General features: G+C 35.9%; 1 protein-coding gene across 1 annotated transcript; it reads left to right on the forward strand.

Annotated features, from left to right (window-relative positions):
* Window positions 1-11,509: 11,509 nt before the first annotated feature.
* Window positions 11,510-18,174, forward strand: LOC122319414 (isopentenyl-diphosphate Delta-isomerase I-like). Its single transcript, XM_043137477.1, has 6 exons — window positions 11,510-11,838; window positions 14,714-14,769; window positions 15,894-15,985; window positions 17,180-17,282; window positions 17,370-17,507; window positions 17,750-18,174. Exons 1-6 carry the CDS (start codon window positions 11,567-11,569, stop codon window positions 18,001-18,003), a joined length of 915 nt encoding a protein of 304 aa, XP_042993411.1. The 5' UTR covers window positions 11,510-11,566; the 3' UTR covers window positions 18,004-18,174.
* Window positions 18,175-25,187: the final 7,013 nt, after the last annotated feature.

Here is a 25,187-nt window from a genome sequence, read left to right on the forward strand (position 1 = left end):
TATCCCAAGTGCAGGAGGATGTCATGTAACAATTAGAAATAAATTCCTAAATCGTCTTGATGGGCCCCAAGACAGATCAAGTCTTAAGGATCAATTATAAGATTAAGAGCCACGAAGATTAAGGGAGCAATGCAAGAATTGGTGCAATCCAATTGGGATGAAACTAGCAAGAGCCCAACACACATGATGGGCTTGAAAGAATGAGAACCAGTTTTGATCCACTTGATCCAAGCTATGGAAGACACGACTTGAGCCGATTGTTATTAAAGACCATGGACTTATTTATTTCATTGAAATGGCTTATTTTATTAGTCAAATGAATTATTCTAGAATAATTGGGCTTGGGAGATGTCTAGCCCATATGTCTTATTTCTAATGAACTAGGGTTTTTGGGAAGGCCTTGTATTTTGGCCAAGGGCATATTTGGAAAGTTATTAATTTATGTGAACTAGGGTTTTAGAAGTTACTGTAGCGCGGCACTGTTTACGCTACAGTACCCGCGGTACTATTCCTTTAGGGTTTTGAGAATTGTTTATTTAAGGCACTTGTAGCCTCATTTGAGAGGCGAGACATTATTTTATTTCGAATTTTAATTGTGAGTGAGTTTTCTCCTCTTGTTCTTAATTGAACTCTTGAACTTATCAAAGGTAAATCACAACCTTTGTGGCGTTCCTCCTCGTAATTTGGGTTCTTGAGACGGGATTTCAACGGGTCTAGATTTTGATATAATCTAGGTTCTTGAAACGAGTTCTGAACGGGTCTAAATTCTCCATCCATAGACTTGAGTTTGGCGTTCTTGGGTTTGTTTTTTTCCAATATTGTTGTTGGGTCTCAAAGCGAGTCGATCGAGGTTCACATCATTTGGTAATCAGAGCAAGGTTTTCAATCAGGTCTGATTCTATCTTTATTTATTATATCGTTAATTCTAGGGCTTCATTGTTCTAGGTTTGCACAAAAAAAAAAAAAGTGCACAAATTTCAATTTTCTAGGGCTGCCAAATTATTCTATTTTTTGGGTTTCATGTTCATCATCATAGGGTGGCTAAATTCCTTGTTTGAGAGCTGCCAAAATTTGCACCATCTAGGGCTTGAAATTTCTAGGGTTTCATTGATTCCCTTCTATTTCTTTGGCAATTTGTATGTGTTTGAATTCAATTATTTGATTATCACAATTGAATATTTCTATTTGTGGTTGAATTGTTGAGAAAAGAAAACCAAAAAAAAAAAAAGAAAGGAAAAGAAAAGAAAAGAAATGAAATGAAAAGAAAAGAAAAGAAAAGAAAAGAAAGAAAAAAAATTCGAAAAAAAAAAGCAAAAAAATCCAAAAAAAAAAAAAAGAGAAAGAAAATGATTTTGGGTATAGTTGTTTGAAATACTTTGCCATATGAAATTGAGTGGTTTGACATTGATTGAGCGTTATCTTTAAAGGGGCTGAATACATTTGTTCTAGTTGGTGTCTTGTTTTGTAATTACTCTTTCCCTCGTATAATTTCCTTGATTCTCGTGTCATTGTTGTTCCTTCCGTGTTTCTCTTATTCTTGTTTCTTAGATCTAATTGCTAGTTGGGATTAAACAAGATTGTTTTGTCTTGATTGTGTTCAATTAGTTCTGAAAGAATCTGAGTGGAAAAAATCTTGAGGTAAAAGGCAAGAGAGTGTGAGACCATTATCGGGAAAAAGCCAATTAAGAGTGAAACACGAGTGGAGTGTCATTATTTGAGTGTAAACACGTGAGGGAGACCGTGTGAGGTCTTTTTCCACTAACATTCTTTTTTGTGCAGCACATACGATGTCTCATTAAAGTGACTCATAACCAAAAGGGATGTCAGACAATTCATTCTTTTTGTTGCAGTCCATGCAACAAAAGTTTGAAAGGTTAAATTTGAAGTTGGGGGAAGTGAGGGATAAGATGGAACAACAAGGTGCATTGATTAGAAATTTGCAAAGTGGGAGAGATAGGAGGAGACGTGAGCCTAGTATTGAGAATATGTACAATAAGAATCAAGAGTATGGCGATTCTCTTGTTGTTAGGCATGCTCCCAATACAGAATTTAAGATGGATGGTATAGAGCAGCAAAGAGAGAATATTTTTCGTACTAGATGCCACATCCATAACAAGGTATGTAGTATGATTATTGATGGAGGAAGTTGTACTAATGTTGCTAGCACTACTTTAGTTGAAAAATTAAATTTACCTACTTTGAAACACCCTAGACCATACAAGTTGCAGTGGTTGAATGATTGTGGGGAGGTTAGGATAAATAAGCAAGTGCTAGTTTCTTTTTCAATCGGGAGGTACAAGGATGAGGTACTTTGTGATGTTGTGCCTATGCATGCTGGCCATATTTTGTTGGGGAGGCCGTGTCAATGTGATAGGAGAGTGATCTATGATGGGTTTAGAAATATGTACAGTTTTGAAAAGGATGGAAAAAGAATCAAACTTGCTCCTTTAACTCCAACACAGGTCCATGAGGACCAACTCAAGTTGAAAAGTGAGGTCGATCAAAAAAGAAAGAAAGAAAGTGAAGTTGATAAAAAAAAACAGAGAGAAAGTGAGATTGATGAAAAAAGAAAGAGTGAAAATGAGATTGAGAAAAGAAGAAATAGTGAGGCCAAAACGTTAAGAGAAGGAGAGAGTGAAGAAAAAACAGAGAGTGAAAAGGAAATAGAGAGTGAAAAGGAAAAAGAAAGTGAAAAGAAAAAGGAGAGTGAAAAGAGTAAAGAGACTGAAGAAAAAAGAGAGAGTGAAAAGAGAAGAGATAGTGCATAAAATGAGAGGAAAACAAAAAGAAAAGTGAGTTTTTATGCTAAGGCAAGTTTTAATACTAACGAACTTAACGTACCTTTGCCTAGTATTGTTGTTTCTTTGTTGTAGGGATATAAGATCATGATTCCTACTGGTGTGTTTAGTGGATTGCCACCTATTAGAAAGACAAAGCATTATATTGATTTTGTGCCCGGTGCGACAATTACTAACCGACCACTCTTTCAAGAACATGAGTCCTTGATACACTTGAAGGGACAAGGTAAGTTGTTGACTAGAATGCATGCTAAGTGGGAGGAATGTATTGAGACTTTTCCTCATGAAATCAAATACACACATGGTAAGGAAAATCTTCTGTTTGATGCATTATCAAGAAGGTATGTCCTTATCTTCATTTTGGATGCAAAGTTATTGAGACTTGAATATGATAAGAACTTGTTTGTTAATGATGATGGCTTGACTAGTGTGTATGGAGTACGTAAGAAAGCATCATTTTCTTATTTATATAGACTATATTGGTACTTGTTTAGAGAGAAAATACTTTGTGTGCCTACTAGTCTTATGTGTGAGTTGCTTGTGCATGGATGTGGTCTGTTGGGAAATTTTGATATAAAGGAAATTTTAGACGTGTTGGATGACCATTGGTGGGAGTACTACTTACCATTTATTGAGTTTGCATATAATTGGAATGGTCATTTTGGTGCAAAGAAAACTTTGGATGTGTCTCATGAACATTTGTGGGAGTATCATTTGCCTTTTATTGAATTATTGGATGAACATTTCTTTTGGCCTAAGATGAAAAGAGACGTCAATTGCATTTGTGGCATGTGCATTATATGTAGGAAGGCCAAGTCTAAGGTTTTGCCACATTGGTTGTATACACCTTTACCCGTTCCTAGTAAACCATTGGTAGGCATATCTATAGACTTTGTTTTGGGGCTGCGTACAATTAAAAGGGGTAGAGATTCTATTTTTGTGGTTGTGCATAGATTTAGCAAAATGTCACATTTCATTCCATGTCATAAAATTGATGATACCACAAACATAGCTAACTTATTTTTCAGGGGGATAGTGCGACTTCATGGTGTACCTAGGAGTATTGTTTCTAATACTCAGCTCTTATGCACTGTTCTTCATAAGAATTTAAAAACTTGGGAGGATTGTTTGCCATTTAAAGAGTTTGCATATAATAGACCTTGCATACTACTACTTCATATTCTCCTTTTGAAGTTGTTTATGATTTTAATCCACATAATTATTTAACTCTGATACTTTTGTTTATGGATGACAGAAGTAGCTTGGATGGACATTTCCAAATTCTTGATAAAATTAATGATATTTCATATCTCGTGGATCTTCGAGGTATGTATCATGTGTTTGTTATTTTCAATATTACTAATCTTTTTCCCTTTGATCCAGGTGGAGATTCGAGGCCGAATCCTTTTGAGGAGAGGGGGAATGATGGGCCCCAAGGCAGATCAAGTCTTAAGGATCAATTATAAGATTAAGAGCCACGAAGATTAAGGGAGCAATGCAAGAATTGGTGCAATCCAATTGGGATGAAACTAGCAAGAGCCCAACACACATGATGGGCTTGAAAGAATGAGAACCAGTTTTGATCCACTTGATCCAAGCTATGGAAGACACGACTTGAGCCGATTGTTATTAAAGACCATGGACTTATTTATTTCATTGAAATGGCTTATTTTATTAGTCAAATGAATTATTCTAGAATAATTGGGCTTGGGAGATGTCTAGCCCATATGTTTTATTTCTAATGAACTAGGGTTTTTGGGAAGGCCTTGTATTTTGGCCAAGGGCATATTTGGAAAGTTATTAATTTATGTGAACTAGGGTTTTAGAAGTTACTGTAGCGCGGCACTGTTTACGCTACAGTACCCGCGGTACTATTCCTTTAGGGTTTTGAGAATTGTTTATTTAAGGCACTTGTAGCCTCATTTTAGAGGCGAGAGATTATTTTATTTCGAATTTTAATTGTGAGTGAGTTTTCTCCTCTTGTTCTTAATTGAACTCTTGAACTTATCAAAGGTAAATCACAACCTTTGTGGCGTTCCTCCTCGTAATTTGGGTTCTTGAGACGGGATTTCAACGGGTCTAGATTTTGATATAATCTAGGTTCTTGAAACGAGTTCTGAACGGGTCTAAATTCTCCATCCATAGACTTGAGTTTGACGTTCTTGGGTTTGTTTTTTTCCAATATTGTTGTTGGGTCTCAAAGCGAGTCGATTGGGGTTCACATCACGTCTTCTCAGGGAAAGTTACTTAAAAATTAAACTCGTTGAAAAGGGTGAAAAACTTCACAAAGAGAAAATAAAATGATGGTATGTGCAATGGATAAAAAAGGTACTAGTCATGGACTAGATTCATATTTTTAGATTTTGATTTTCAGATTGGAATGTAAAGGACTAATAGATTAAACTCAGAAATTAATAAAACTAAATTAAGAATTAAACTAAATTAGGAAGTAATTGACAAAACATGTACTGAAAATTGAAAAGCCCCAAAATCAATGTTCTAGTGTTCATCATTGTATTCAAATCACATATTCTCAAATTAAACCACCGTAATTGTAATCACTATTAAAATGAAAGCTTAACGAAACGATAAAAATAAATAACATGAATTAAATGAATAACAAATAAATTACTCAAACGTCTAAATCAAAATTTTTCAAAATAATTCAGAAACTCAAAACTGAAATGAAATAGCAAGTAGGGAATTGAAAAGATCAAGCCAATTGAATGGAGATAAAGATTCGAAGCGGTGGAGGAGGCTGAGCTGCAGTGGCAATTGGACCCTTCAAGAAGTTCTTCAATTTGCCGCAGTGTGAGTGAATGATCCAGTGAAAATTGTGTAGCTGGGTGAATGATCGATTGTATGAATCTTCCTCTCCGAATTTGAACGAAAATCAAAGGAAAAATAAATTCTAAGTGTTTCTCTAATCAAAACAGAGTTTTCCAGGCCAAAGGTCCGCCATAAGATGTAAAAAAAACATATATATACTCTGACGGTGGAATAAACCCTGATCTGTAAAATACGATATTTGCTGAGCGGAGTGTCGAGCGAACATCGAGCGTTCGACTCTGCCTAAGTTAGCTCGAGCGGCTTGTCGAGCGAACATCGAACGTTCGACTCTGCCTGAATTCGCTCGAGAGGCCAAATGCCTCCGCTCGAGCGATTTCTTTTCCCGCAACTCGCTCGAGCCCACTGTCGAGGGGAAGTCAAGCGTTTGAATCTACCTGACTTCGCTCGAGCGGCTAGAAGCCGCCGCTCGAGCGATATGTACCATAACCCATATTAATCAACAGTTGATAAAATTAGAGCAGAAATTCATGCTTTTAATTAATTAAAATCACAACTTTGATTTATTCATTTTTTCATATAAAACCAATGATAAAGTAATGAAAGAATTAAGATATATTGGTTCTAAAAGCATTAAGAATGCAAAAATTCAGCTCAATCAGGGGGGAGAGTGAAGAGTCTTTTTAGTTAAGGTATGGGTGTGCAAGGAATGGGGATTGGTTTCTCTTGAACACTAGGAGACATGGGGGGCTCTCCTGTTGGTCTACTTGATACCCAGAAATAATTACAAAAAATTATTTTAAATTTCTAAAACTTCTATCAAATCTAATGATGCAATTCTTTTTGTCCAAGTATGATCCTAAGCACACAATAAAATCTAAATAGTTTTCGAGTTCACTTTAAGGATCACAAATTGACTCAACTCTCCAAAAAGGAATTCTGACTAATGAAATCCATAATATATATGTATTTCAATAATATGAAATTATTAGGATATCCTCCCAATATTGGCCTACTAAGACCATCAACAAATCACCCACTAAACCTTAATCGGGCCAAAAATAAAATTTTGGACCTATGGGCATAATAAAATTCTAAGTCAACCTTAATAAATATAAATTCGTAGGCTTACCCAATGTTGCTTAATAAAACTAGTTTTTTCCCAACAAAATTATCCATCATTCATCTCTAAACATTTTGGGTTGGGTGGTACACGAATAATCCCCCTTAAAGAGTTGGTGTAGCTCACGATCGAGAGAGCCTATGATCAAAGGATGGAGGCCCACATCCCACCACTTAAGGGCCAACAACCACTACCTACACATATGGAATTCAAACCAAGCTGTCATTAACGACGGATCAATGACATAACGGACAAAGAATATCTAGCGTGATATCCGCTCATGCTACTCGCCCAGAGAATTAATTTTCTCCAACATAATGGCTGATTGGGGGTCCTAACAATCTGCAATCCAGCAAGGGTCAGAGGAAATCACGTGGTGAGACAAGCCTTCTCGCCACTTGACCAACCCTTGTAAATAAAGGTCAAAGAACACACAAAACATAAATTTTTGATCATTCTAAAATTTGAAATACTCTTTCAATTATACTAACTTAGGCATCAAAGTCATCCCTTAACACATCGAACCCTTTCATACTTTCAGACTACAAATTATTGGGAATTGTTAGTAGAGATATTAAATGTGTCCCAACAAGGACATCGAGTAATTAAACGTTGTTGTTCTTTGGATAAAAAGGAGTTATTTGTATGTGTTTTATTGCGATTAATTTCATGCAATTTTCTTATCTCAAAATTAAATATTGCCTTAATTTTGTTGTTTTACTGCTCCAACACAAAGCAGCCAATGAGTTGGCAGGAAAAGCAGCAAATATGTGGATAACAATGCATAGACACCAAACAATGAACCACGCCAATCAGTTGATAGGTATGGTACTTTAGTTTAGGTTTGGATATAAAAATATTTGGTATTTGATTTGATTTTATTATTATACTTTTTTAAAATTTTTATATAAAATATAATAAATAATTTAATTTTTTTAAAATTTAAAATAATAATATTAAAAAATAATTTTTTAATAATATTTTATTTTATTTTTAATTTATATTTCAACTCATTTGATGTTATCTTATAAAATTTTACTATATACAAATAAAATCGTGTATTAATCTATATATTAATATTAATTTTTTTATATTTAAAATTTAAATTAATATTTTTTAATAAAATTTAATTTTTAATTAATTTTATTAATTAATATATAATTATACTTATAACTAAATTTTTTCGCTATAATCTCATCTTTCTTCATCTCGGCAAATTGTGCACATTTTTCATGCAAACAAACGTGTAAAAACGCGTGGAATTAATGTCTCCCGAAGACGAAGATTTTGACAAGTAGTCACATTCGTCGGTCCGTACCATGGTTTTTCACGTGATTAGTGGACTGTGGACCTGTCTTAAATCTTGATAAACGACACCACAACTAGAAAAACAATGAAACTGATATAAATATGACCGTTTCTAACTTTTTATAAATTTGGTTAATTTCTAAAAATTTTGAAGAATTTTTCTAAAACATTCCTAATTTATTATCGAGAAATCATATAGGTAGAGTGATAAGTTTTGCATATTTTCTTTAATAACAAATCCCACATCTTTTTAAATAAAGTATACAAAATTTACAAATCATAAAAATGATATCTAGTATTACTCTTATTCTATTTTGATAAATTAATTAAAGTAAACGAATAAATTAAAAAAACTAAAATTATATAAATATATATATATATATCAATTACATATAGAAAGACGTTAACAGAATATGAATATCCAATTATTTAGAAGAAAAACTTCATTCCTTTGAAATACGGTTTGGGAAATCCGAGTTTTTATATTTAAAATATTTTTTACTTCTATTTTAAAGTGATATATTTAAATTTAAAAATAATAATATTTTATTACAAAGTTGTCAATAAATTGTTGTATCAGTTCTCATTAGGATTTTGTTAATAGTTAACTCTAGTTTTTTTGAAGAAATTCTTCGTACTCGCACTAGATTACATTCACTTAAATTAAATTAATTGAATTTAAATTTTAAAACATAGCTGTACGGCAGTCGTTGGTGGCTAGCAACCAAACGGTGTGGGATCTGGACAAGTCCGGAGTTGGTGTGGTCAGAAGTTCAGAACTAATCGGATTTGGGCATATCCTATGCCGGCCATTTATTAGGCCGAACCTGATCAGATCCGGACTTTTCCAACCACTGTTCTATTCGAATATGGCCAGATCCTGCCAATACAATGGGATTTTCGTCTCGCTATCGTCCAAGCCCCCTTGACCGGTTTATACATGGATGGAGAGTACTTTTACGCCACCTCGGGACGAAAGGTGCTCCCTTGTTGGAAATATGAAAACTTTGTCTCGATCTCATAAATCGCGCAATCCCATGTTCTCTTGGCTAATAGACTAAGAAGACCAACCATGAATATAGTTTGTCAACAATCCTTAAAGACGTATGCCCAGGGTTTCAACTACACTCGTGAGAGGCCATTGTAGATGAGATTGCACCAGCTTTGAATAAATTGTTGTGGATGAAGAAGGTTAATTTCCTACTCCACAAACTTAAAATAGGAGAGTATTTCGATTCTATTATTAGGAAAAATAGTAACATAAGCTAGAACAAGGATTGACTTGACCACGGTCTTGCAAGTGGCCGTGAACAATTAGATCTTTATCACATGAGACTCAAGTATTTGATAGAGTGGATCGTGAGGTGTTAGGAGTTTTGGGGATGGGTGGTGCATGAGGTGCGTGCCCCTTGGTTGCAGCGCCTTCTTATACATTGTTTGTACGGCATGTGTTGCTTGAATGTGATTAGAAGGATATAGATTTTCCATCTCGAAAGAGAAAAAACTTACACAAACTTTACATTTATAGTTTCTAAGCCGTGGGAGAAGAATGAGAAAGAAGAGAGAGGGAGTTGTGAGTTTAGAGAGGGCTAGGCGGCGGGGCGCTGCCACCTACCACCTGCCACCTCGACTTTCATAGCCTCAGCCCTACTTGGTGGTATAGGTAACCTCACACACATCATGTGGGGGTGGGGTGCTTGCCTCTCAAGCTTTGAAGCAACAACTCTCTCTCCTGAGCCCAGCCCAGCTCGAGAGTCACTCTTGCCCCCTTCTCTTTCTCTTTCCTTTAGTTCTTCTCTCAAACCCTCTCTCCCTCTCGTCGTGGCCGTGACTGTGTCCTCTTCTCATCCTCCTCCTTGGCTCCTCCTTTACTTTTTTCTCCTTCTTGAAGCACTCATGACCATGGGTTTGCGAAGGACTTTTACTAGTGAGGATTTTTTTTTTTGTTACAATTTGTTGTATATTTATATGTTGTTGGGAATTTTGCATTTTGTTGTTGATATATATATACACTTTCAGGTTTGGGGTGCGCTGCCCCTCAAGCTTTGAAGCATCGGCAAGCGCACCCCCAAACTTGCACCTCGGCCCTCTCTTGGGCCCAGTCCAGCCTGATAGTCTCTCTTCTCCCTTTTCTTTCTTTCTTCTTGTTCTTCTCTCATACCCTTTCTCCTTCTTGCCACAACTGTGTCCTCCCTCTTCTCATCCTCCTCCTCAACCTTTTCATCTCCTCATTCTTGAAGCACTTGTGCCCATAGTTTTGCTAATGATTTTTACTACTTAGGACTTCTTTCTTTGATTTGTTGCGTATTTTATTATGAATTTGTATTTTGTTGTTGACTTTTAATTAATTTTAATTTTTTCCAATTGTCTACTGCATGATGGGCTGTGGACTGTTTCGAGTTTTTTTGGTGGTTTTTTTTTGGGGGGAGGGGGGCGGCGTATGCCCAGGGAACAAACCCCTCTCCCCTCTCACCTGCCCATGTGTGGGCGGGGTGCAGGAAGAGGGTACTCCTGTCGGGGGTGTGGGTAGCACCCATAAGAGAGAGGGAGGTTGTATAACGTTATATAAAAGATGATGTTATATAGTTTATAAATTTGACACGAATATTGTTTGGTATATATCATTCTTTAACTAGATCATTCAATTCATGCACAGCTAGAATAGCATGCAAACCATCTTTCAATTATTTAATTCAAATATGTTTGCTGCAGATATGAAACCACGAGAAACGGCATAGTTATATATGAAAAAAATTAAAAAAGAAATAGTAAAAGAAGATTAATGAGAAGTGTTATTCTTTATTTTTTTTATCATTATTTATTGAATTAAATAATTGAAAGATGGTACAAGATAACAAATTTTTTTAAATTAATTAACATTATTATAAAAAATAATAAAAGAAAGATGATAAAAAAAACGACAGATAAAAAATATTTTTCAAGATTAATATATGTTTTGAAAAATGCTATTTTTATCCTATATTTTGTAATATAAAATCACTCACGTGTGACATTTTAGATATTATTTATATAAATTGTAAATATACTAAAATACTGTGCTGAATCAGCACGGCAGATCACGTGTAACATGCGATTTAACATTCCTCACATGTACAATACGAGTATCATCGCACATGGAAGGAGATAATAAATATATATAAATATATAAATTGACGTGATGAGATGAGATAATTTTAAATAAAATATAAAAATTAAATAAAATATTATTATTATTTTAAAATTAAATTGAGATTTAAAAAATTAAATTATTTATTATATTTTATATAAAAATTTTAAAAAATTATAATAATAAGATGAAATACAGTAAAATGAGATACTTTTTGAATCATGAATAAATTTATAACTCACTTAACATATAAATTTTTATCGGTCTATATATTTATTTTTATGAAATTTTTTGTGATTATTGTATTTTTCTGATAATATATAATTGTTTATTTTATGTCCGAGCGAAAAAACATTCTTTAAATAGCACTCAGTTCAATTCAATTCACTCAATTCGACTGAAGGTGGAGGCTTCCATAGCCAAATGGCTGCGACTCCCTACCTTCTTAATAAGTTCACTACGGCTGCTGCCGTGGCTAGTAGACCCACACCCAGGCTAGCCCTCTCGCTCGTTTCTTCCTCTCCTAAATTCCGTCTTTTCTCTTCAGCTTTTGCCTCTCGTCTCCTCACCCACCCCCCAAGGCTCTCTTCTTCTCTCATCGTCCCGAGGGTGCTCTCCACTTCTAATATCGCCATGGGGAATGCTCCCGACGCTGGCATGGACGCCGTCCAGAGACGACTCATGTTTGATGACGAGTACAATTTCCCCCTCTTTTTCCGCTCTTCTCTGCGTGTGTGTGCGCCTTTTTTTTTGCGCCTCGATTTCATTTCTATTGTTCTTTGATTTGCTCGGTACGATAGGCATAGCTGGGGAAAGGGGGCGTAAAAGGAGCTCTCTATTATTATTATTATTATTATTTTGTTGTTTACAGTTTATTTTTATTTCATGTTGATTTAATTTTTTTGTTTTGTGTTCTGTTTCGTTGCGGATGAAAGATATATAGATGAAAATATTCTGTTTGGTTTCGGATGAAATGCTGGAGATTAAAATTAATAGGTTTGTTTTAGATATAGAAACGATGATGAAAATTCTCGCTGCTTTGTGGATGTTTGGACTTCGTCCTGTCATTCCTCTAAACGTGATTGAAACTTCAATTCATCACGTGCTTAATTTTATGTTTTTCATTTTTTGATACGTAAAGATTAAAATGCATTCGAACTCAGCTCTGACTAGTACGTTTATCCAATGGAGTTTAGGATATCTCTCAGTTTATTTTGCTTCTAATTGGCACTAAAAGTATAAGATTCGTAGAATTTTTTTATTCTTTTTTTTTTTAGTTTTTTAGCTCCTTAAACTAATAAACAAAAAGCCAAGATTTCTTTTACTCGCTTGTATTTTTTTCCTGAATAATTGGGGCATTGAAATCCACTAATTTACTTATGTAAATTTGTGATAGTATTTTAATTTTTTGATTACTTGTTTAGATTTAATAGGTGCAAGTCAGGTAATAATTTTATAATGAGAAACTAATTAAAACGATTATTTGTCCATGGTTGTCCTTCGTTCATGCCTGGCTGAGTGAATTTATGATGATAATAATTAGTGGTCATGCACTGAATAAGTTCAATCCATATTATTGTCCGGGTTCTCAGCCCTTTTCTTGCGTGGTGAGTTCATAATCCCAAAGTACTCCAAAGACTCAAATATAGTAAATCAAGAAGGTGGTAAGACCCTTGCAGAGTTCTCCAACAGCATAGGGCTTGGGAAGCTCGGACCCGGTCAAGATCCAAACAACAAGGAGCACTCAACTACTAGCTCAGGCACAGGAAAAGGTTGGAACCTTCTATCTGTCTCTCTCAAGCTTGATGAGCGATGGTGCTTAAGAAAGCAGTGGGCCCTGTAGTACCCACATACGACAGCTCTGTGACACAGTGTGTTTGCCACCACACTGGCTGGCTGGTGCATTGGCCTTACCATAATAGAGCCAAGAAGTATGACCCTTAGATTGGAACGCCCCATATTCCCTTTCAGCTAGTCTTCAATCATGAGGAAAGCTGACCCTAGAAGTTGCGCATTCCTGCAGACACCATCCCAGTTATCTGGATCCAAAACTGGCTTGCCCAATTTTTCAGTGCCAAATAATCAAAGCTTAGAAACCAAGCAGAGTGCTAAGGAAGGTAGTAGCTTGTGAAGAGGTTCTCGTAGTGACAATGCAGTATGGCATTGGTGAAGGCGGTGTTGGCTTAAACATTATTTTTTTCCCTTTGAGGAAGTGGTTATGTGATTGTAGTTGGAGAATTAGATTACAGAGGTCTCTTCGTGTCTTGAAAATATGTTGGGTTGGAAAGGACGCAAATAAACTTTACTCCCATTAGTTGGTTATCTGAATGTTTATTCATTTTGCCATAAATTTTTAACAAGGATATGCATTGCAGTTCATTATGGTTAAAAAATGAAAAAGAGCGTTATGGTTCAAACTAAAAAAGGAAATTATGACAAACCATGCTTGAGGTATCAGTCTAAAACCTCTTGCATATGGAAGGAAATAAATGACCGAAGTTTTGGGGACAATACAAAGGCCACTGAAAATGTCAAAGCTTTCTTTTCCAATGCAATTTTACCTCTGGATGAAACACTGGGTGATGGCTAAATGAGTGGTAGATCTGTAACATGCTGGAAGGCGCGGTTGGATACACATCATAGTTACTGTAGAAAATAATCCTGATTTGTTTGACGAGCTGTGCATATGGAGGGAAGCAATGACCGATGTTTTGGGGACAACACAAAGATCACTGAAGATGTCAAGGCTTTCTTCGTTTTCAATACACTTACCATTGGATGACAGCCAGCCTATGTCTCTCTAGCTTTAGTTTTCAGGATTTACTTTATCTATTTTTTCTCTCTAACTAGGTGTATCTGATGTACACCACGATATATTCTGATTGTCTCGCTTTTTCTTGATATCAATAACACTTATATAATAATTTTTTTTTGGCTTGTTCTGGGGAAGGGATTCTGCACTTTGCACCCAAAACTACTAACTAAACTGACACAATGTACCCAATAACTACCAAAACCTGATACTTTGCACGCCCGGTCAATTCTAGTTGTTAAGAAGGACGAAAATAGGTAATGTGGCACAATCTTTGTGATAGCCCATATGATAAGGATAAGGGTCGGTGGTGAATAGGATCCTACCTTGTTTGGGATGTAGAAGTTCTTGCTCTTTATAAGGTTTTAATGAGACTTCAATTGTATTATTGACTATTCTTTTTGGAGTATAGGCTGTGTTTTGGGCCTTCCATTGGGGTGTTACAATTTTTATGGTCAGATTTTTATGGAGGGTGCGAACTTCAAAGTGTAAACTGTGCAAAGGGTCAGTTTTGGTAGTTTGGGATGAAAAATGTAAACCCTTGGAAACTTGAGAGTACAAAGTGTATATATCCCCTTTTATGTTGGTCTATATAAATTTGTTGCTCAGATTTGTCTGTTGTCATCGATGTCCTTTTTGATATTATTTTGTGAATAATGTTTTAGCATTAAAGCTTCATGTGTAATCTTATCATTCAAATTACTTGTTCCTGATCAGCTGACGTGCTGATGATGTTGTAAAATTCACAATTTCTACAGATGCATTTTGGTGGATGAGAACGATCGTGTTGTTGGTCACGATACCAAATACAATTGTAAGTAAATTTTTGCACTTCTACCTTCTTTGTAATTAACCATGTAAATCTCCCCTCTTTTTTGTTCCTGGTGTGTGCTTGTGTGTATCTGGTCTTGAAGGGGGGACATTTTGACAGTTTAATATATAATGAATATTTTCTTTCTACCTAGTATATTTTTACGTTGGTAAGGTTCATGGCAGCATTTGATATCTTTTATTACTTGATGACTTAAATGTTTATTATGATCTGGTGATTACCATTTCACCTCACTTTTTCTTTCTTTAAGTTACTTCCAAAAAAAAAAAAATTCTTCCTTCAAGTTTGGATATCACTGCTTGGAAGAAGACTCCTCTCAGTTCAAAGAAGTGAACTTTTCATGATTCTTCGTGTTATACATTTAGAATTTCAGAAAACTGTGTTGCAACAAATCCATTCATATGCATCACTTGGGTTGGAGGCAAACCAGGATGCTTCTTAATGCCATCTGCAATTAAAAGCATTCTAAAAAAGACAATCTAGTTTACAAGGTGTAGATGAAAAAGCAAGAAACAAATCTATAGCATTTTCTGAAGAAGTGATTATTTCGATTGCGAGTTAGAAGAATCTTTGCTTTGTTGGGTTTGATAATTAAGTTTTCTGTATACCAGTACAATTTTGGATTAGAAATGTGATATCATATTTTAAATATAAATACCAATATATGCTCAAATTATGGTCTAGTTTGCTCTAAAGTATACTATCTTTGTCATAAATGATGATTCTGTGGCTATGCAATCGACTTACCTAGGTTCTTATTAAAGGACAAATTGCCATTACTACATATCTTATACCCATATTGCTAACACAAACTTTTGTAATGAGACACCACCATAGTTTTTCACTTCGGATTAGCTTTTTGTTTTTGTTTTTGTTTTTCCCAAAGCACTGACCTTTAATATAGACAGAATTTGGTGAAATTATGAAAAGGAGAGGAAGCAGAAGCTGAATGGTGTGATATTATGAGTTTTCTTTCTTTGCCAGTGTAGTTTGTGGTATTAAAGGAAGTTATAATTATTAGGATCCTTTGTGTGTATAACTGTTGTCTTTTTTCTTCTTTTGATCAATAAGCTTGATGTATTTCGATGGTTTCTGCAAATCTGCAGGTCACTTGTGGGAAAAAATTGAATCTGGAAATATGCTACATAGAGCTTTCAGTGTATTTCTGTTTAACTCAAAATATGAGTTGCTTCTTCAGGTATATTTTATGTGGTTGAGATCTGGTCTGCTTGCATGTATGCTATGGGTAAAACATGGCTTCAGAATCATCATTTCCTCGCTTTCATTTCTACTCATCTTCAGTAACAAACCTCAATTATGAATAAAAGAAAAGTTAGACGACTTCAAACTTCTCAGATATTTTAGTATGATAAGACTAGGAACATTTTTAGGATAGAACTATTAATAACGATAAAAAAAATATATAATTGCTAGTTTATGTGCTGATTTGTGAAATATGGGACCATGGCACATGTAGGTAGCAGTACACTTGAAGTGTAGAATGGATGTTAAAATGAAGCATGTAACAGATGTATGCTATGAATATTTTGCAGCAACTACGCCTTATATGGTGCATCTTTTTATGTCTAAGCAAGAAGATGATTATTGTATTAGATGTGGACTAGTAAAATCATGCACAGGCGAAAAAAAAAAAAAAAAAAAAAAAGAAGCAAAGGAAAAATATGCTCCCGATGTAGTACAAGAATGGTAACATTTTGTATGTCTCTGTAGAAACTCTATGAATGGAATGACATCTGATCATGTTCAATCATTAGAACAAGACAAGGAACAGATATGTGCAATTGTGCTATGAACCTGTTACTGTAATTCTTTTAGCCTGATATGGTACGTCTTTTTATGTCTAAGCATGAAGACAATCTTTGAATATGCTACACAGTAAAAGGAAAGGACATAAAACTGAAGAAAAAAAAATTGAAGAAGGCATTAAAGGGTGGTTTTTAGGCACCCACGCCTTTTCCGACTAAAAAAAAGAAAGGAATTCTAAAGCCATTTTAAATGCATGGTTGCCATGCCAGTGGACAATTTCATGAACAAATTGTTGAATAATGGGGCCATAGTTATTTCAGTTATGGTTCTTTGATCTTAGCCTTTGTTGTTTGTAAATGCAGTTATCTTCATTAATTCTGTATGCCTATTATGAAATTCCTTTGGATGTTTCATGCAACATAACTATATTTAAATTATTATTATTGCTATTATTTCTTTTCTTGCATTCATCTTTGCTTCTTTTCTACACTCTTTTGTCTGGAAATTGGTTGAAATTTTTGGGGGTACATTGCATGGCCATGATTTATTATTATTGTAGATGTTGATAGCATGTAGCCTGGTAAAATGTTGGTGAAATGCTTTGCACTATTTCTTGTCTTTACAGCAACGATCTGCAACAAAGGTAACATTTCCTCTTGTGTGGACAAATACCTGCTGCAGCCATCCACTATACCGTGAAACTGAGCTTATTGAGGAGAATTCCCTTGGTACATACTTTGTTTCATATCCATTGGATGCCTTTTGTTTCCTGTCATTTTAACTTTTACATTTTTTAAACCCTTTCGGTGTGCCAGGTGTAAGGAATGCTGCACAAAGAAAGTTCTTGGATGAACTGGGAATTCCTGCTGAAGATGTGCCGGTTGATCAGTTCATCCCGCTGGGCCGCATACTGTACAAGGCACCTTCTGACGGCAAGTGGGGGGAGCATGAACGTAATGATTCCAACTCAGTTACTGTTATACCTTATTTCTTCAGTGTTCTATTCTTTTTTAATACTTGGTGACCGTGCTTTGGTCCAGTGTCGGAAGAATGTTGCTAATTGCTGCAGTTTGGGAAAAACTAAAATATAAAAATTTTTGGTTGAAGATGATATATAAGCTCTTAGAATCTTCAATGAAATTGTAGCTAAGTTAGCTGAAAATTTACTAGATTTTGTCATCTTAACCATTTGCAGTTGATTACCTCCTTTTCATTGTGCGAGATGTTACTGTTAATCCAAACCCTGATGAAGTAGCCGATGTGAAATATGTGAATCGAGATCAATTGAAAGAGCTGTTGAGGAAAGCAGATGCTGGTGAGGAAGGTTTGAAGCTGTCCCCTTGGTTCCGGCTAGTCGTGGACAATTTCTTGTTCGGGTGGTGGGACCATGTTGAGAAAGAAACTATCAAGGAAGCTGTTGACATGAAAACCATTCACAAGTTGACCTAAAATTTCAGGCTAATGCAATAAATTTAGACCCTAAACGTCACTCTGAGTTGTATTGTAGAACTAGCAAATCATCATAATTTACCATCAGATGAACTCAGTAAGAAACTACCTGTGATGTGTCTGCTGTTAGGCCGAATTGCTTATTTATACGTGTTTTCGCGGTTTCTCCAAGAATTGAAACTTAGATTTTTAGTAGCCTATATTACAATTCACCGGACGAATGCTGAAAACCAAGCAGAGAATCTTCCGCAGAGCATGGTGCATCTGTTGGCCACCATCATGTTTTTTAGGATCGCATAATGAATGAAGTTAGGACTGTTCATCTGGGTTCCAATCCGGGAACTGGGTCTCAAATCTGGGCCGAAACTCGGCCCGGATTAATCCGGATCAGATCCGGTCGATTTCAGGTTTATGGCATATACAAAGAAGTAATGGAGTACTCACGTTGAATAGGTTGGCATTTCTATTCAATCCTATTTAGCATCAATCATTGCAAAGCATTTCTATTCAATCCTATTTAGCATCAATCATTGTAAAGGCCAAGAATTTACACACTTTTGAATGTGAATTCTAGTTTCTTATTTATTTTACATTATTAATGCAAGTTAACAGAATGATAACTTGAAGGATAAAAAAATTGATAAGATTCCAGAGGAATTTACCAAAACTATTACGACTACCTAAAATAAGAGAAAAGAAAGCTTCTTTTAACTATGAAGGGGAGAGATTGTTTTCATTTTCTTTCCATACTAAGCTATTTTTATTTCCTATCTATGGATACTGCTCTTCACAGTGGAAAATAATGTTTTTCATTTCAACCTGCAGTTACAATTAAACAATATTTTCATTTCTTATTTCCATTTATTCCTTGTACTGCCACAATGACCAAGTAGTCTCCTGCAGTCTTTTCCTTCTAGGATATTAGGATGTACAAAAATTTAAGTGGCGCAAAGGATAAAGGAAAACTATAGAACTACACTGCTTGCACTGTGAGAGTAAAGTTTGGACTGGAAACCAATCACCATGGGAGACAGAAAATTTAGAGTTTCACGGGTGAAATAACAAGGTCAAACAGCCAGAAAAATAAATTAAGATATTTCTATATATTAATATAATATTTACCAAAAATATGTTGTTTATATGCAAATAAAAAAAAGGATAATCAAATAAAAAGGCTTTTGACAAAAAGCATAAGCTTGTTAACTTCCAAAACCCTGCCCACCAAAACCTATAGGAAGCAAAAAGAGGACACTCGTGAGATGCTTAGAAATAATAATGATATAAGAAGCAGATCAACAAACACAAAGTAATATTTATCTATTAGAAGGTGGTCTAACTTATATATATAAAAAAAAAAAAACTTTAGCAAAGAGACAAGCTTCATCTCAAGTTAAAAAAATGATCTTATCATTCAACATCATGCATAAGAAGCAGAGTAGATACCATGGACCTAGTAGGTGGTAAAAGGAGTTTTCTTCTAAGTCACAAGTATTCTATTTAGCAAAGCTGCAAGGTATCTGATAGTCTAAGAAGATTAGAAAAACCAACAGCTAAGAGAAATAGAATCCAGCAGACAGATTCGACTAGGATGCTTCCCCATCAATTAAAATCAAAGAATCTCTTATAGCCAATATCAGGAATCAAAATTGCATTCTTTGACCATTCTTTGTGTAGTTGACAAACTCAAACAGCTCACCACTTTCTCATCTCACATTAAGAATAAACAAGGTCCCTAACACATCTACCAACAAAAGAAAGATCGACCAGGGTCAAATATAATGCTTTTATCCATCATAGGCTCATCCTTTGTCTCTTATAAAGATTCCTTGCCATCTAATCCTTGAAAGTTGATATTTCTTTTTAATGAGTCAGCCAGTAGGGACAAACAATGCAAAAATGGTTCATATGCTGTGCTTGATAACACCTCTATTTTTTACTCCTAGAATTTCATATTCCTATTTCCTATTTCCTAGTTTTAACAATATAGTGTTCCTCTTCTTGGTTTTCTCATCCCATAGTTTTAGCATGATGCATGCATAGATGATTAAGTTCCAAATGCCCCCATATAGACTCAAAACACACCAGGAATGTATTGTATATCTCAATGCCAAATTGGTTTCCGAGAACAAATCATAGGTAAGGACCCGAGATCAAAACACATCCTAAATACCTCCATATAGACACAAAAAAAATACCCAAATGTGTCGAGCATCAAATTTATATTATTAAAAAAAAAAAAACAGAACAACTCTACAGAATATAGTAGACAAAAATCACATAAAAAAAATCGTCCATCTAATCCATTTCGAATGCAAGAACAACGCACACAAGGATTTAAGCAAACCAAAGATTCTGAAAAAATCACAGGTAACATAGTCGAAAAGCATTTAAGCAAGACCTAGAGAGAGGAGAAAAACTGACTGAACGGCACATGCACACGAGGATGAAGACGATGGCGCGACTTGAGGAAGATGACTGCACGAGGATGATGACGAGGCACGCAGATGAAGATGACGGCTACGGTTTCGGAGAGACTGAGGAAGGGTTTCGGCGTGGTCTGTGTACAGATAACAGAGAAGGAGAGGAGAAAAACGGGTTTTTTTTTTTAATATATACAAACCCGGTTAACCGGGTTATAATACTGAACCCGGGTTTCATTCCCGGGTCCGGACCGGATACATGTGGTTTAATAAATGCAGATTTCGACTCGGTTCAAATCTGGGCCGAAAACCTCAACCGAAAACCCGGTTATCCAGTTTCTGGGCCCGGCTCGGATGAATAGTCCTAAATGAAGCCCCTAAATCTTCTTACTTTCATGAGACTTACATGAGCCATGCTAGCACAAACGTGCAATTAAGGTTAGGTTTGGAAGTCTTTTCAAATACAAAATTTTTATCTTATTTCATCGTTACAATTTTTCAATATTTCATATAAAATATAATAAATAATTCAATTTTTTCAAATATCAAAACAATAATAATATTAAAAAATAATATTTTATTCAACTTTCATTTTAAATTAAAAATTCTTATCTTTAACTAAAAAGTCTATGTAGCGCATTATTTGGGCGAATGTCAAATCTCCAAAGAATTTGCCCTGTTTTGCCAAATTTAGGAGTAATTAACTATGAATAAAAAAAAAAAAAAGGAAAATGATAGGATTTGTATTTTATTATATAACTTGGAAATTATTTATAGCATGGACTTGTATTTATGATAGGAGACTTGCAATGATGTTAGAGGAGAGTGCATTCCAAGTCTATATAATGTACTAGGGAGGGTAGCGGGGTCTTGCCCCCCGCCTCGCCTTGCCTCTGCCATAGCAGGTGGTGGGTTTGCTAGATGTGGGTGGCGGGGTAATCTGCTCGCATCTAGCCACCCATGCTTGTGTGACTCTCCCAACCCCTCATTTGGGATTGGACAGTGATTGAAGTGTCGATACATGTAATTTAAAACTATATATTCCTCGTACATGACAAATAAGATGTAGTGCACTTATTATTCTAGCAGTATGCAGTAAATCGTAGCGAAAAATTCTTTTACTACATAGGCCGGGTGGTAAGATAAATATCATGGTACCGAAGCACAATTATCCCAAAAAGATTTAACATCATAAAGAGAAATTCAATTTGCAGTCCCCATTTAGAGACTACACGTGCATACCCTTTATTAAATGAGAAAAAACATCATTTTAGGAGATATATTTTTATAATTTTAAAAAGTTTTAAGGATAAAATTACTTAGGTTGTATTGCAGTCTCCAAATGGGGACTGTATGTAGCATTGCTTTTTCATAAAAACCTTCCAAAGCATAGTAGTTTTTCAAAAACTCTCAAAAAAATGGGACCATCATTAAAAGTCATCAAAACACATTCTTTCTTCTATGGTCATATTTTTCCTCTAAGTCATGTGTACTAACACTAAAGTCCCATCTTCGGTCAAACTTAAAAAGATTCCCCTTGTCTGTTGGCATTTGGCTCCAAAAGCCCTAACTTAGCAGCAACCTCTTTGGCTTCCATCAAGGAATCTCGGACTTGTTTGAGATACCTCGTCACAAAATTCATATCATTCTTTAATTTCAAGGCCCTCTCAAGATCAAGAAGTAGAGTCCCATCATTGGTCTCACTAAGGGTCTCTTATATTTCCTTGAGTCGTTGCACTGTAATCTTTAAAAAATCGATGGTAAAATGGTAACAAGCTTCCACAGTGAATTTGTTCTCTACTAACATGTTAATCCCATCCATGATTCTAAGAGCCTCGTGTACTTGTTACAACTTCTATCATTCCGAGTGAAGAATGATAGTGAAAACTACCACAATGAGATTTCGAGAAATCTTAGCAAGTAAACAAGTAAGATACAATAGATATCATAAAAATATGAGAGCAAACCATAATGAATGCATGGATATGAACTTTACTTATGCAATTTTGACTTTTCAAAAGATAATGTGCAACTTTGACTTATATAATAGATAACATGTAATAGAGATCTTTTGACCTATTCAGAGAAACGTCTTTTCATCTTTTCATACTTGGTTCTTAAACATCTAACATATAAGCTCGAGTTCTTGATCATATAACATAAGATATCTTGCATCTCAAGGCCTTATTCTTTACTCAAAACATTTGATTGGATACCTCACGGCTCCCCTATGTACTGTTTGTTTTCCACTAGTTACTGCATTAACCAATGACCTACTTTGACCGAGATGACTATGTCTTATTCTTAAACATACATAGTACGGCAATTTGCATTTTTGCCTTCACCGTATGACACCCACTAGCTTTAGGTGTGACCCCGCTCCGATATCCTTTCCCTTTTAGGAACCATTCAAGGTTCATGGACTGTACTTTATCGATCCATGGGCTACCACTCTATTTTAATCACACTTGAATGGTCAGATGAGTTCGACTAGGGCATTCTTCCATCCTAACAATTGGGATCATGCCAAAAATTTTAATGACTATTTTCTTTTAAAAACAATTTCACAAACTCAATGCATGTGACATGGATTATGATACCTTGCACTTTTCATGAAACATGTACCTGTATATGCCAAGACTTTATGCAAATCATAAATCATGTAATTATGTACAACCATATACATTCCATGTTATGGTTTGAAAATATTAGAACATGCAATCATGTTCTCATTCAATTAAACAATGACATTTAACAAATAAATTGTGATGACTTGTTTTTATGTGTATTTTCACTGAAAGAGTATTTTTAATTTAATTAATATATTGACTTTTTATTTTAAATTATTGTATTTTAAATTGATTTTATTTTATTTGATGTGGTGTTTAATTTATTTTAGTCATTTTATGTTTTTAATATCATTTTCGTCGGGTTAGTTTTTAGACTCCGGAGATGAGGATTGGACCTCATTTTCTTTCTCCATCTTTTCTTTTCTCTTTTTCTTTTTTCCTTTTTCCTTTTTTCTTTTCCTTTTCTTCTTTTCTTTTTTTCTTTCTTTTCTTCTTCTTCTTCTCCCTTCTCTCCCACGCGAGCCGGGTTCCCTCCCCCTTCGTCCGTCCCTTTAGCCCACCCAGCCGGCGCCACCTCCAGCCGCCGTGACCCACCTCCACCTCCGGCATGTCTCTCCCTCACCAGCGAGCTCTATTGCGCCGGTGGTGTGCTACGCCGACCACCCAATCTCTCTCCTTTCTCCTCCAAACAAATGGGTCTTCTAGCTTTTTTCTCCTCTTTAAGCCACCATACACGGCCAAATCAGCCACCAAACACCACCAATGGATTCACTACATCAAGGGCTTTCTTCCCATGTCTTTCTTTTTCCCTAACTCTCTCTTTTCTCCGATGGGTCTCCATAACTAGAGTTTCGGTTTCACCACTGTACACCGCCGTACACGGCCACCCATGGTGTTTCACTATCACCATCTTGTTTCTCTCATCACCATGACCTTCCCCAAGAAATTTCATGGCCAACGGAGTTATGTATAGCCCTCACTCTCCCTCATTCTCCAAGGCCAAAATTAGCTTCAAGTGTCCGATCCGCCGCCGTGCGCCGCTACCCACAGCCAACTCTCACTTTCGTTAACTTCATAAACATCCCTAGACCATTTCCTATCAATTTAGTGTCTTGGTTTGCCCCCGTTCTAAAGTGGGTAATTTATTACCTACGGCCACAGTGTAAAATACACTGTTACGTTACTTTTTCTCCGTCGTTTGCAATGCCGCGAGCTTTCAAAAAATACTGTATATCGCTGTAAGTATTTTTCAAACTCTACTTTTAGATTTAAATATATTTTTCTCTTACAATAATTTTATCTGCTGGTTGGTTGATTCCGGACTGAGTCCGAGGAGTTCGGGGGTCAGATGGATTGAGGATGGAGTTGGTTGGTTTGGCTGTTTGTGATTGGTTGGTTGGTTTGTGCTTTGGTTGCATTTACATGGTGCATTCACGTGCATTTTATTTAACTGAGAAAATCCTGTTTTATTGGCGTAAATAGATTTTCGGGTGCGTGTGTCTCATGAGCCCAAGCCGGGATGTGTTATTATCTCAGTGAAGCTCCTCTGGTTACTCGGGAGTGGATAATACTGAGTGACATCCCCTGAGTTGTCACGGGGCGATGACCGGATCGCACGATACGGTAACGCTGTCGTGTCGACTCCGTGGTCCCTAGAGTGGAGGGGACTAGAGGATGACCTAGCCAAGGATGCGCTGGGTGCGAGTACTGGGCATCACTCTTTTAGGTGTCACACGCTTAGACGTTACCTGCGGTGTGGCACAGAGCCAGAGCATACGGATGATTCCTAGGGGAGATCATGGTACATGCATAATTGGATCGATTTTTATGGTTTTGGTTATGGGCCATTTTCTGGAAAAATGGCAAGGTTACGTTGAGGCCATGTGATCCATTTTCTGGACAAATGGTGGTTTCTGTTTTGGGCTATTATCTGGGATAATGGCGATGAATGGTTTTAATGGTAATGTTTTTGAGCCAAATGGGTTTTTGGCGTGCGTGGAAAAATGGGTTTTGTGGGTTATGTGCATTGCATTCTTTCATGCATGTTGTTTGAGTTAATATATTTTTATCTAGTGGTGTTTAGATTTTGCTTACCTGCGGCACCATTTTTGGTACCGTAGATTTCGGTGCAGAGTTCGAGGAGGAGGAGGAGGCTGAGCCCGAGGTTGCGGCTCCGCCGGAGTTCTGAGTTGGA

Source organism: Carya illinoinensis, chromosome 8 (assembly GCF_018687715.1).
Source record: "Carya illinoinensis cultivar Pawnee chromosome 8, C.illinoinensisPawnee_v1, whole genome shotgun sequence".
In the NCBI taxonomy this organism is placed as follows: Eukaryota; Viridiplantae; Streptophyta; class Magnoliopsida; order Fagales; family Juglandaceae; genus Carya; species Carya illinoinensis.